The sequence below is a fragment of the Salvelinus fontinalis genome, chromosome 5 (assembly GCF_029448725.1).
Source record: "Salvelinus fontinalis isolate EN_2023a chromosome 5, ASM2944872v1, whole genome shotgun sequence".
Classification (NCBI taxonomy): domain Eukaryota; kingdom Metazoa; phylum Chordata; class Actinopteri; order Salmoniformes; family Salmonidae; genus Salvelinus; species Salvelinus fontinalis.
Genome location: NC_074669.1, coordinates 23,345,802 through 23,360,089, shown reverse-complemented (window position 1 = coordinate 23,360,089; position 14,288 = coordinate 23,345,802). Strand labels below are relative to the sequence as shown.

Genomic DNA, 14,288 nt, shown 5'->3' with positions numbered 1-14,288 from the left:
CTATTTCTTATATGTTTTTCAATCAATTTTAATATTTGTAGATACTTAAGTAAATACCTGCAGTCAACTTGTGTAATATGTTAGAAGATAAAGCAGATCCCATTCTTCATTTCACCTGTCACATTATTTTATATCATGAAGCTTACCTTGAACCATTTGTTTGTTTGTAAATAGCCCAACTGGAGAAAACGGGTGCAGGTGAGTCAAGCTGTGTATTGACAGGGGTCGCATCCTCTGGTCTGCTCCCCTTCTCCAAGCAGAGATGGTAGGCCAGTTGCCCTAGCGACTCCAGACTCCACAAGAACACAGCGTGTACACATGCTGCTCCAGAGCCAGTGCTGTTCTTCCTTCAGACAAGCATGGGTCAAAACTTTGTTTATTTGCACAATGTCTCTCATTCACATTTGCTTGTAAATGTCCAAACTCACCAAAAATGACATTCGATAGCGCCTACCTATATATGTATACCTTTATGAGCTGGATTGCCTGTCTTTGCAATTTGTTTATTTTCTTTTGCGCTTGTTAGCATATTTAGCTAGCAGCCTCCACAGAAATTCCTAATTACTTTTGAGAATGAGAGGGAGGTGGAGGTAATAGGGTGAGAGGAGAAAAAGTGGAGGTAGCAGGGTGATGGTGAGAGGAGATGAGGTAGAGGTAGCAGGGTGATGGTTAGAGGAGATGAGGTAGAGGTAGCAGGGGGATGGTGAGAGGAGATGAGGTAGCGGGGTGATGGTGAGAGGAGATGAGGTAGCAGGGGGATGGTGAGAGGAGATGAGGTAGCAGGGTGATGGTGAGAGGAGATGAGGTAGCAGGGTGATGGTGAGAGGAGATGAGGTAGCAGGGTGATGGTGAGAGGAGATGAGGTAGCAGGGTGATGGTGAGAGGAGACGAGGTAGCGGGGTGATGGTGAGAGGAGATGAGGTAGCGGGGTGATGGTGAGAGGAGATGAGGTAGAGGTAGCAAGGTGATGGTGAGAGGAGATGAGGTAGCAGGGTGATGGTGAGAGGAGATGAGGTAGCAGGGTGATGGTGAGAGGAGATGAGGTAGCAGGGTGATGGTGAGAGGAGATGAGGTAGCAGGGTGATGGTGAGAGGAGATGAGGTAGCAGGGTGATGGTGAGAGGAGATGAGGTAGCAGGGTGATGGTGAGAGGAGATGAGGTAGCAGGGTGATGGTGAGAGGAGATGAGGTAGCAGGGTGATGGTGAGAGGAGATGAGGTAGCAGGGTGATGATGAGAGGAGATGAGGTAGCAGGGTGATGATGAGAGGAGATGAGGTAGCAGGGTGATGATGAGAGGAGATGAGGTAGCAGGGTGATGATGAGAGGAGATGAGGTAGCAGGGTGATGATGAGAGGAGATGAGGTAGCAGGGTGATGGTGAGAGGAGATGAGGTAGCAGGGTGATGGTGAGAAGAGATGAGGTAGCAGGGTGATGGTGAGAAGAGATGAGGTAGAGGTAGCAGGGTGATGGTGAGAAGAGATGAGGTAGCAGGGTGATGGTGAGAAGAGGGAGGTGGAGGTAGTAGGGTGATGGTGAGAGGAGGGAGGTAGAGGTAGTAGGGTGATGGTGAGAGGAGGGAGGTTGAGGTAGTAGGGTGATGGTGAGAAGAGGGAGGTGGAGGTAGTAGGGTGATGGTGAGAAGAGGGAGGTGGAGGTAGTAGGGTGATGGTGAGAAGAGGGAGATGAGGTAGTAGGGTGATGGTGAGAGGAGGGAGGTTGAGGTAGTAGGGTGATGGTGAGAAGAGGGAGGTGGAGGTAGTAGGGTGATGGTGAGAAGAGGGAGGTGGAGGTAGTAGGGTGATGGTGAGAGGAGGGAGGTGGAGGTAGTAGGGTGATGGAGGGAGGTTGAGGTAGTAAGGTGATGGTGAGAGGAGGGAGGTTGAGGTAGTAGGGTGATGGAGGGAGGTTGAGGTAGTAGGGTGATGGTGAGAGGAGATGAGGTAGCAGGGTGATGGTGAGAGGAGATGAGGTAGCAGGGGGATGGTGAGAGGAGATGAGGTAGCAGGGTGATGGTGAGAGGAGATGAGGTAGCAGGGTGATGGTGAGAGGAGATGAGGCAGCAGGGTGATGATGAGAGGAGATGAGGTAGCAGGGTGATGATGAGAGGAGATGAGGTAGCAGGGTGATGATGAGAGGAGATGAGGTAGCAGGGTGATGATGAGAGGAGATGAGGTAGCAGGGTGATGATGAGAGGAGATGAGGTAGCAGGGTGATGATGAGAGGAGATGAGGTAGCAGGGTTATGGTGAGAGGAGATGAGGTAGCAGGGTTATGGTGAGAGGAGATGAGGTAGCAGGGTGATGGTGAGAAGAGATGAGGTAGCAGGGTGATGGTGAGAAGAGATGAGGTAGAGGTAGCAGGGTGATGGTGAGAAGAGATGAGGTAGCAGGGTGATGGTGAGAAGAGGGAGGTGGAGGTAGTAGGGTGATGGTGAGAGGAGGGAGGTAGAGGTAGTAGGGTGATGGTGAGAGGAGGGAGGTTGAGGTAGTAGGGTGATGGTGAGAAGAGGGAGGTGGAGGTAGTAGGGTGATGGTGAGAAGAGGGAGATGGAGGTAGTAGGGTGATGGTGAGAGGAGGGAGGTTGAGGTAGTAGGGTGATGGTGAGAAAAGGGAGGTGGAGGTAGTAGGGTGATGGTGAGAAGAGGGAGGTGGAGGTAGTAGGGTGATGGTGAGAGGAGGGAGGTGGAGGTAGTAGGGTGATGGAGGGAGGTTGAGGTAGTAAGGTGATGGTGAGAGGAGGGAGGTTGAGGTAGTAGGGTGATGGAGGGAGGTTGAGGTAGTAGGGTGGTGGTGAGAGGAAGGAGGTGGAGGTAGTAGGGTGATGGAGGGAGGTTGAGGTAGTAAGGTGATGGTGAGAGGAGGGAGGTTGAGGTAGTAGGGTGATGGAGGGAGGTTGAGGTAGTAGGGTGATGGTGAGAGGAGGGAGGTTGAGGTAGTAGGGTGATGGTGAGAGGAGGGAGGTTGAGGTAGTAAGGTGAGAGGAGATGAGGTAGAAGGGTGATGGTGAGAAGAGGGAGGTGGAGGTGTAAGGTGATGGTGAGAGGAGGTGGAGGTGGCAGGGTGATGAGGAGGTGGAGGTGGTAGGGTGAGAGGAGATGAGGTAGCAGGGTGATGGTGAGAAGAGGGAGGTGGCGGTAGTAGGGTGATGGTGTGAGGAGGTGGAGGTAGTAGGGTGAGAGGAGGAGGGGGGTGGTGTTCAGGAGTTCTGAAGGGTGAGTTTGGAGAGGAGGGAGGTGAGGGAGATGGGTTGGTTGGTTGAGGAAGCGGTAGTATGAGGCTCCTTCTCCCACCATGGCTGTGAGGCTGAGCTTCAGCAGACGCCCTGACACATAACAGCCATGTCTTTCCTTCACCTAGGACAGGCATGGACAAACATAGCATAGTATAAGAACCTTTTCAATATCAATAGAAAATTATATCTGCTTAGTATGATTATATCTTAAATACACAGAAATATACACTACCGTTTAAAAGTTTGGGGTCACTTAGAAATGTCCTTGTTTTTGAAAGAAAAGCAATTTTTTTGTCCATTAAAATAACGTCAAATTGATCAGAAATACAGTGTAGACATTGTTAATGTTGTAAATGACTATTGTAGCTGGAAGCGGCTGATTTTTAATGGAATATCTACATAGGTGAAAAGAGGCCCATTATCAGCAACCATCACTCCTGTGTTCCAATGGTAATCCAAGTTTATCATTTTAAAAGGCTAACTGATCATTAGAAAACGCTTTTGCAATTATGTTAGCACAGCTGAAAACTGTTGTTCTGATTAAAGAAGCAATAAAACTGTCCGCCTTTAGACTAGTTGAGTATCTGGAGCATCAGCATTTGTAGGTTCGATTACAGGCTCAAAATGTCCAGAAACAAAGAACTTTCTTCTGAAACTCGTCAGCCTATTCTTGTCCTGAGAAATTAAAGCTATTCCATGCAAGAAATTGCCAAGCAACTGAAGATCTCGTACAACGCTGTGTACTACTCCCTTCACAGAACAGCGCAAACTGGCTTTAACCAGAATAGAAAGAGGAGTGGGAGGCCCCGGTGCACAACTGAGCAAGAGGACAAGTACATTAGAGTGTCTCGTTTGAGAAACAGACGCTTCACACGTCCTCAACTGGCAGCTTCATTATATAGTACCCCCGCAAAACACCAGTCTCAACGTCAACAGTGAAGAGGCGACTCCGGGATGCTGGCCTTCTAGGCAGAGTTGCAAAGAAAAAGCCATATCTCTGTCCAGTGTCTGTGTTATTTTGCCCATCTTAATATTTTCTGTTTATTGGCCAGTCTGAGATATGGCTTTTTACTTTGCAACTCTGCCTAGAAGGCCAGCATCCTGGAGTCGCCTCTTCACTGTTGACGTTGAGACTGGTGTTTTGCGGGTACTATTTAATGAAGCTGCCAGTTGAGGACTTGTGAGGCATCTGTTACACATATATAAGCTGTATTTATAAAAAATATTTGCAATGCAATCATTCTGGAGTATACCTCCAAAACCCATAGAATAAACAGTCACATTTGCTACCATATACAGTCAACCCATTATAATATAAAGCGTAAGATGAACACAAAATGTACATACATTGACATTACACTTCATTAATTTGACATCACAGATGAAAGATTACACAATAACACAACAGATTAAAGTTATAATTCAGTGTATCAAGCTGGTGAGATCTTGTGAAGTAGCGTTTGTGTCTGCAGACGTTGTCTTTGAATGTACAGAGGCGGAGATGCCCAGACTAGTGGGCACAGTTCCAAACTGACTCCTAGCTCCAACCCCTGGGCCCATGGGGCTCTGATCAAAAGTAGTGCATTATGTAGGGAATATGGTGGCATTTGGGACACACATTTAGCCTATACTGTAGATCTGAAAAGTCTAAACTTTCCCTCTGATAGGGTGGAATGTCAACCATATTGCTTTGATTGGGCATAACATTTTCAGACATTCCCTGGTGAGTAGATAGATAACAATAAAAACAGAAGAACAACAATGTGTTCTTCCTTATTGCGATGAGAACCATGATTGCTTTTGGCTGGGTACAGGAAGCAGTTTCTGGGGAAGCCATGCCATTGGTCAAATCGTACCAATTCAAGAACCACTGACTGGTTAGCTCTAGTCTCTACTACTGGATTATTGCAGAAGAAATACAGTATGTATGAAATAGATCAGAGAGAGTTACTCAATGGATTATTTACAACAGTCCGAGAAATAGAGCTGCTACTGATGTAGACCATCCCTCAGAACAGTACGTGAAGACTAATCAAGATCAGCTGGTCATGTGTAGAGACACTCACTGCATGGCAACATATGACCAAATCCTCCTCAGCTAAAGACTTCAACAAATGCATGTTTGGTTTGGAGTCATACTTGAGCCTGGATGCTACATAAGACTAGATGAGTGAGGGGAGGTAGAGTTCCAGGGGAGAGAGGGGCGGGTGAGTCCGGGGGAGTAGAGGGAGGAGGTAGTGGTTCACGAAAGATGAAAGATCAACAGTGAATCGCAACTGAAGAACAGAGAAGAGGTAATTGAGTCTGACTCTTCTGTGAGCACAGAGAGAGGAAAAGACAGTAAAGAGAGAGAGAATGAGAGAAGAGAGAGAGCGAGAAAAAGATGAAAGAGTGAGGATGAAAGAGGGTGAAAGAGAGAGACATGGCTAAGAAGCTGCTCCTCCATATTTAATCAGAGCGGAGGTGTTCGAGTGGTTGGTCTCAACACACACCTCTTCCCGGTTTCTCTCAGCTACAGCATAATCCACTCATCCGAGAGGAGATGAGAGGAGGACAGGAGAGAGAGAGCGATAGGGCTGTTGGTTTCAGAGTTGAAGAGAGAGGAGAGGAGGACTATTATTCATCCGAGTCAACAATAGAATGTTGATTAGAGTCTGTGCGGGATATTTACAATGTGCCATCAACAACAGCCAAATGACAACACCAGCTATGGCATAAAATGGCTGCTGTCTGTGTAAACACACAGAAACACTTTGTAAACACCCAGGACAGCGGGGAACTCTTTGTCTGGCTCACATGCACATTGCACCAGAGAATGTACATTCATAGAGTGGAGGCCATGGTGCAGGTGCACCAGAAGTCAGAGCAGAGAGCAGTTTAGCAGAAGGGCAGTTAAGGACAGGGTGCAAAGTACTTCGCCACTAGATCCACCCCACACGCAATTTTTGGTCATGGCACACAGCATGATTACACCATTACTACAGCTGGCGTCACTCAGTAAAAGGTCTGTGTGTGTCAGTTACACCTGTAAACAAAACAGTACAGAAGAAAACAGCAAACCGTCTTTGACATTCACTGTGTGTTCTCTTTCTGAAAGGTAAAAAAGTCTATTCTACTTCAATCTCAGGCCAAGAACTATAAAACCTGCCGCTCTCCTGTCTTCCCTCCAACCTGTTCAACCTGTTGCAACCCTGGCTGTTGCACAACTAATCAGACTGTTACCATAAAGCTTCAACTCTCTATGCTGATATGAAGAGGATCACTGTCTAGCTCCAGGATCACGTCTCAGAGCCATGGATAAGGAGAGATGATGTGGTCTGGTCAACCTAGCCAGAGGTTTAACACATTAAAAGGTCATGAATTAATCAACTACAGGTTTGATGTCAGCGTTGCTGTTAAGTTGTTGGGAAACCTAATCTGGAGTGAAAACCATGCCTCCTGTCTCTGGTTAACACAACATCACCAGGTAATTATTATTGAGCATGCAGCAATCTGTAGAAAACTGGATTCTTTCTCAAGACCCGCAATAACCCATTCAGGGTAAGTATACTGAACAAGAATATAAATGCAACATGTAAAGTGTTGGTCCCATGTTTCACAAGCTGAAATAAAAGATCCCAGAAATGTTCCATACACACGAAAAGCTTATTTCTCTCAAATTTTGTGCACAAATTTGTTTACATCCCAATTAGTGGGGATTTCTCCTTTGCCAAGATAATCCATCCACCTGTCAGGTGTGGCATATGAAGAAGCTGATTAAACCTTGTGCTGGGGGAAATAAAATGGCCACTATAATGTGCAGTTGTGTCACACAACACATTGCCACAGATGTCTCAAGTTGAGGGAACGTGCAATTGGCATGCTGATTGCAGGAATGTCCACCAGAGCCGTTGCCAGATAATTGAATGTTCATTTCTCTACCATAAGCCACCTGCAACGTCATTTGAGAGAATTTGGCAGTACGTCCAACCGGCCTCACAACCGCAGACCATGTGGCCTGCCCAGGACCTCCACATTCAGCTTCTTCACCTGCGGAATCGTCTGAGACCAGCCACTGGACAGCTGATAAAACTGAGGAGTATTTAAGTCTGTAATAAAGCACTTTCGTGGGGAAAAACGTATTCTGATTGGCTAGGCCTGGCTCCCCAGTGGGTGGGCCTGGCTCCCTTGTGTGTGGGCCTATGCCAGGGATCATCAACTAGATTCAGCCGGGGGTCAATTTATTTCCCGAAGTGAATGGTCGGCGGGCCGGAACACAATTACAAATAATCTGTAGACTGCAAATTGACCAAACAGATATGTTTGACTAAAACATAATAGTCTCAAACCTTGCTTACATTTGTATAAGATCACGTGTCTCTCTCTATTATGCGTGGGAACAAATTTCTTCAATTAAAATCACTTGGGGCTGATTTCCTTTTTATTTTACAGTGTTTTATATCCAACAATGCAAATTCAACTTTTTTTTGTTCAGAAAACTTAGGGGGCAAAATAAAACCACCCGCGGATAAAATTTGTCCGCCTGCCGCCAGTTAAGGAACCCTGGCATATGCCCTCCAGGCCCACCCATGGCTGTGCCCTTGCCTAGTCATGTGAAATCCATAGATTAGGGCCTAATGGCTTCATTTCAATTGACTAACTTCCTTATATGAACTGTAACTCAGTAAAATTGTTGAAATTGTTGCGTTTATATTTTTGTTCAGTGTATATTTCACAGTGGGAAATAAAAAAGACATACCATTCAATTTTCAGCCTTACATACCGTAAAAGTTTAAAATAAGTCAATACAAAATGAATCCTCCATAAAATATGCTCTTTTCAGAACGACCCGCAGACACCATAATCAATATAAGTTTTAATCTATAGCAGTCATTCTCCCCTCTAAAAGAACACGTCTCTCTCTCTCTCTCATATCACTGCAGAGCCCCAAACCTCCAAAGCTGGAAGAAGAACAGAAGACTGTATTGGGGGTAACACTACCCCCCCGGCTTATTACACCACATTAATATTCCACACACACTTTTTTTCCAACAGCGCAATACAGTAGAGTGGAAAGTGTTCCAGGACTTTGCAGCAGTGCTGTGATGCAGTGTAGAGGAGCATCCTGCTCCTACTGTAGGTGCTTCTGATTGCAGTTCCATGTGGATGGATGATTAGTGGGTGGCAGCCTTTGTTGTTGCCGTTGTTAGTCTTGAAATGATGAGTTACCACAGTGTCAGTATGGGGCAGGATCAGTCAATGTTTCAAACATACTGAGACAGGGTCTCCCACCAACCACACCCTCTTTAACCCTCCTCAATCTCCACTCCTCCTCCTGATCCTCACCCCTGGATGAGTCCCAGCAGCCCCTGCAGGCCCAGTGATGACACCCAGAGCATTTCCACCAGGTTGTACTGCCAGTAGCCCATTAGGAAGCCAAACAGCACATCGGTCACGTTGTGTCTGCCCAGCAGCACCCGGCTCAGCCCCACCAGACAAGACCACAAGAACACCAGCACCCTGAGGGGTGCAGCCAGGACCAGGTGGGCCAGCAAGAAGCGGGCACACATGGCTGCGCGGGTGGCGTGCCCCGAGGGGAAGGAGAAGCGGTCCACGGAGAAGGTGGCGAACATGTCCATGCGGTTGTGGGACGGACGGCGCCGACGGACGACAGCTTTCACGATGCCAACCAGGATCAGGTCTAGAATGAGAGCTGAGGGGAGGGAGGAGAGAGTTGGGAGAGAAGGGGTGGTGAGAAAGGGAGGTGAGAGAGGATGCAGAGTGGGGAGGGAGATGAAAGAGAGATAGACAGTCAGCAAACAGTAGGCCTACACAGCACACAGTTGGAAAACAAACAAATGTATGCACACACACACTAATGAATACACAGACATCCAGCATTAGCAGCAAAACACATTGCACACACTAATAATATCCCATCATCTTTCTACCCAAATAAAAATAACTAGGACAACTATTTGTCCCCTGGGACAAGTGGATTGATTGAGTGTTATCTCTCTCCATCCTACAAACCGTAAAGGGATCATGAACAAGCTGTGGCTGATAATAAAGTCATCTTCATTCTAGCAGACATCATTGTGAGACACCATTAACCTCTACACCGGTTTGATCCTCACCTCTTCCCACACATCATGCTGTCTCACACACACATTCTCTCACATACACACACAAGCTCAGTGACAGCTTTGGCCTTTTGCCAGAGAGAGAGAGGGGAGAGAGGAGAGAGAGGAGAGAGCTGCAGTCTTCATCTTAGAGGTGTCCTCCTCTGGGCTGTAAAGGAACAGCTGTCTTTGGCTCCTTCAGCCCCTCTGGCTGCATCACATAGCAACAGACTACCACTGACAACCACTCATTCGGCACACACTACTACTGTACTGATCAGACCCAGTATACTCAGTATACTGCAGGGTCGTTCCATGTCATTTCAGCACACCATGACACCCAGCATTTCAGATTGTTCTGAAATCGTTTCTGTAGTTAGAAACAGATAAGATTAGCATTCCTGAAACTTTATTTTGTTGAAATATAATTTCATCATTTGAAATTAAGCTAATAGATTGGACCCAAATTGGCCATTTTAAATGATAGGATTCATATAGTACATAACATCCAATTTGGACCAAAACAATGAGTAAGACATGAGGATTCCAAAGAATTGGTCACAAGACACCCATGGACTCCCCATACCAATGCCAACAACAAGTATACAATATCAGTACTCTGTGTTCTCGGAGTATTGTTTCTTCATCCTACATTCTCACTGAATTGGATCTTTTTTCCCGCTGTTCAGAGAAATGACTTGTTAGGTTTATGTCCCATCCTACATCCTGATATTTAAAGCATCCCCCCAATGTTAAAAGGATAGTTCACCCAAATCACAAAAGGTACATAAGCAACCCATGCTTTGGTTTTGTTGTCCTAGACACTGTTTTAAATGCTAGTCCATGGTACCTATATTAGCATTTTCTTTGGATTTGTGCCAAAAATGCTAAAACGTTTGCATTGTAAACAGTGGCAACGTAAACAAAACCATGTGAAGCATGTCGTACCTTGTCCATAGACTGCTGACAGGTTAAGGAAACCAATATGTCATTTGAGTCAACTATCCCTTTAACATTGAAGATGTGGGATTTTCTTTTCTTTTATCCCTTAATAGCAGGAACAGTACTATCCAGTGGTCTGAACCTGGTAATATTAGGATGCAGGAAGGAACATAAACCTGACAACTTGAATGACACATTTTTCTGAACAGGGGGGGAGAAACATCCCCAAATTCACTGAAAATGCATTACAGAAACAATACTCCAAGCCGCAGCTCCACACTACTTGTCAAACATAGAAAACTGATACTGTATACTCGTTGGCATGGGGGGTCCATAGGTGGCTTTTGACTATTTCCTTATGTTTTACTCATTGTTGGAATTTTTGGGAGTCCAAATTGCAATTAATTAGCTTAATTTCTCAGAGATCTAATTATATTTCAACAAAATAATGTTGCAGGAATGCTAATCTTATCTGTTTATAATTACGGAAACGATTTCAGAACAATCTGAGATGGTAGGTGTCGAAATCCTCTTTCTTGTGCTTTTTGATGTGGAACAACCCTGCACACTGCAGAGGACCTCTGGCTGTCTCTCTGGCTGTCTCTCTGGCTGTCTCTCTGGCTGTCTCTCTGGCTGTCTCTCTGGCTGTCTCTCTGGCTGTCTCTCTGGCTGTCTCTCTGGCTGTCTCTCTGGCTGTCTCTCTGGCTGTCTCTCTGGCTGTCTCTCTGGCTGTCTCTCTGGCTTTTGGTTTATTTTTCTCTCTGTCTTTATCACTCCCCACCACTACAGGGGAGATTGTCTGTCTCTTCTAGAGTGGCTGACTGTTCATAGAGCTGGAAAACTCCAGATGACAACTCTCTGCCTACTCTCCCCTGTGTGTGTGTGTGAACGTGTATGTTTAGCATTAGCATTGTTAGTGTGTGTGCGTACACGTTTACTCAGTGTGTGTGCACGCATCTGGGATCAGAAGAGTGTGTGTGTGTGTGTGTTTACTGAAGTCCCTGAGTCAGACATCTGAGTTCTAGGTGTCTGTGTGGCTTGGCAACCAGTGTCTGCACAACAATCTACTGTAGTACTCGGCTAGGCCCAATCCCAATAATCTCCTAAATCTCCTAAATTGCCTCAAGAGGAGAGAAACAGTGGAGGAGAGGAACCGGTGGAGCCCAGGATGAACAGTGGGATGACAGTTACAGGTGATAAGGAGCTGGCAACAAAGGAAGGAAAGGAAAAACAGAAAGAGAGAAGACAAAATATTGTGGAGGGAAGGTTGAAATTGGTGTGTGTGTCAGCTGTAAGGCTGGACTGGGGTTGATGAGGGGACGGATGCATGCTAATTAGGATAAGGGATGTGCGGGCCAAATCCTTCCCTAATCTCATCTCATCAGACTTATCTGTACTGATATTCATCTGAAAGCACAAGATGGGTGAAAAACAGCAGGGTGAATGCATACCAAGGATGTGCATGCATCTACCGGTTCTAACATTATTGCAGAAAGAGGAGAGAGGAAGAGGAAACCATTTCGGAATATTTCTGTATACTACCCACAGATCTAATAAAAACACCAACATAGACATTCATTATTTAGAGGTTGAGTATCGCGTCCTCCTGGCCGGGTGAGTGTGTGTCTGAGTCAGTGTGTGTGTGTGTGTGTAGTAAAAATGGCTGGGGATGGGGATTCATGACAATAAGAACAGGAGGTGGCATTCTATGGAGGCGACATAATAGGAGCTTTCCGGCTATGTATGGGAGGCTTCCTGTTAGTATGAGGCTATTATGAATAATACAATTAATATGATATCATATTTACCCATGAAGAGGTTTAGCATAACCTCCTGTCCCGCTGCACTGTCAGCCTTGTACAGGCCGTAGGCTGTCCCGACCAGCCATGGTATTCCATGTCCAGAAATCTCTATAAGTTTCATCAATGGTCTAATGCTGCCCCAGGAGGAATCTTCACAGGCACACACCCCCAGCCGCTTGGAAAGCCACAGGTCTATGGCGAGGAGGGAGCTGAGGGCTATCCCGATAAATGAAGGGTTGAGCCGCATACAATCCTCTTCGGGCATGCCTGTGTTGGAGGAGGTGGAGGACCCGGAGCCCCTTCGCCGGGTAGGGCTCTCAGATGCCCGCAGTCTGGCTGCAGCGGTTGGGTCGGAGCCCTGCCGTTGGAGGAGAGTGGGTGGAGGGGTTCGGTTCAGCGACATGAACTCGTAGCGTCCGTTGCCGTTGGTGCTGCCACTGAGACCTGAGCTTCCACCTGCGCTGCGATTTGCACTGTTTTTGGTTTTAGGAGAAGGCATTTTGTTCCGTTTCTGGTTATTAAAATCAGGTGTTAATAAATCGAAGGGGACGTTTATCAATTGTGAAAATAAAGGTTTTTGTGCCGCTCAACTCATCGAGTTACAGGTGACAATTTCTCTAACGTCCGCTAACAGTTTCCTGAATTGCCATCTTTGTTTTCTTCATCATCTTCTTCTTCTTTTTCTTCTTCTTCTTCTTCTTTTTCTTTTTCTATGGTATTTTGGCGATCGCACAATTTAAGATACATCCTGCCACCTACTGTGCGGGATGGAAACAGGACTCCAAAAATGAAAAAAATAAAATATATATATATATATAAATATATTACCAAACTACCAATAAAAAAATATCAAGCTGACTTCTAGGTTAGACTACTGCAATGCTCTACTTTCCAGCTACCTGGATAAAGCACTAAATAAACTTCAGTTAGTGCTAAACACGGCTGCTAGAATCTTGACTAGAACCCCCAAAAATTAGCATATTACCCCTCTCTACTCTGGCTTCCTGTTAAGACAAGGGCTGATTTCAAGGTTTTAACTGCTAACCTAAAAAGCATTACATGGTCTGGCATAGTCTGGCCCAGGAGTGTGAAGGTGAACGGAAAGGCACTGGAGCAACGAACCGCCTTTGCTGTCTCTGCCTGGCTGGTTCCCCTCTCTCCACTGGGATTCTCTGCCTCTAAACCTATTACAGGGGCTGAGTCACTGGCTTACTGGTGCTCTTCCATGCCATCCCTAGGAGGGGTGCGTCACTTGAGTGGGTTGAGTCACTGACGTGATCTTCCTGTCTGGGTTGGCGCCCCCCCCTCGGGTTGTGCCGTGGCGGAGATCTTTGTGAGCTATACTCGGCCGACCCCTCCTGTCTCAGCCTCCAGTATTTATGCTGCAGTAGTTTATGTGTCGGTGAGATGAGATGCAGAGAGACCTGGCACTCAACACATCCACAATGAGGTGATTACTAATAGTACAGTACAGCAGAAATGTCCAGTAATAGCAACACCCTTTTCATTCCATGTGTCACTGCTGAACTCTGCCTATTTCTACAGATGGACAGGAGGTGCTTTTGCCAGACGGCAGCCTCAGTCGTTTGATGGGGAGACCATAATTGGGTAGGTTTTATCTGACCTGTTGTGCCTGTTTGTGTGTCAGATATTACCAATCCTAACTGCCATTGGTAATCGAACAGTGACTATGTGTTCACAGAAACATGCATGGAGCAAACCTTGTGTATTCTGCACCAGGATCAGGGAACATGGGGAAGGTAGCCCTACTACCACTAGACAAAATGCCAATAGGCACAGTATCTGTATCGGCTAGGCATAACAATGAAAGATGAAAGGTGCACATTGTTATATTAGCAGATCACTGCTTCTATGGTATTATGTAAAGGGTTGTTGATTGCACATGGACTTATTACTACATTTGAAAGTTATCAAAACACTTTGTTTAGAATATATTTTTACTTATTAATGTAACTCATTGTGTATTTATTCCTTGTGTATTCTTTTTCTATCGTTTTTCTCTGCATTGTTGAAGGGCATTTCACTATTATTCTACACCTGTTGCTTACGAAGCATGTGACAAATAAATTTTATTTTATTTTATTTGATCGACATAAATTCAGCAATTGCATTCTTATATTACTCTGTAGGCTACTGACCTATTCAAGGTTTCCTCTGACATCTCACCATACATCTGCCTGTAGTTATTTAA

At 45.8% G+C, this 14,288-nt stretch overlaps 1 protein-coding gene across 1 annotated transcript; it reads right to left on the bottom strand.

Moving 5' to 3' along the window:
* Positions 1 to 4,525: 4,525 nt before the first annotated feature.
* On the bottom strand, positions 4,526 to 12,777 carry LOC129855338 (polyisoprenoid diphosphate/phosphate phosphohydrolase PLPP6-like). Its single transcript, XM_055922880.1, has 2 exons — positions 12,083 to 12,777; positions 4,526 to 8,923 (listed from the first exon to the last, which is right to left on the bottom strand). The coding sequence occupies exons 1-2, from the start codon at positions 12,573 to 12,575 to the stop codon at positions 8,553 to 8,555; spliced, it is 864 nt and encodes a 287-aa protein (XP_055778855.1). The 5' UTR covers positions 12,576 to 12,777; the 3' UTR covers positions 4,526 to 8,552.
* Positions 12,778 to 14,288: the final 1,511 nt, after the last annotated feature.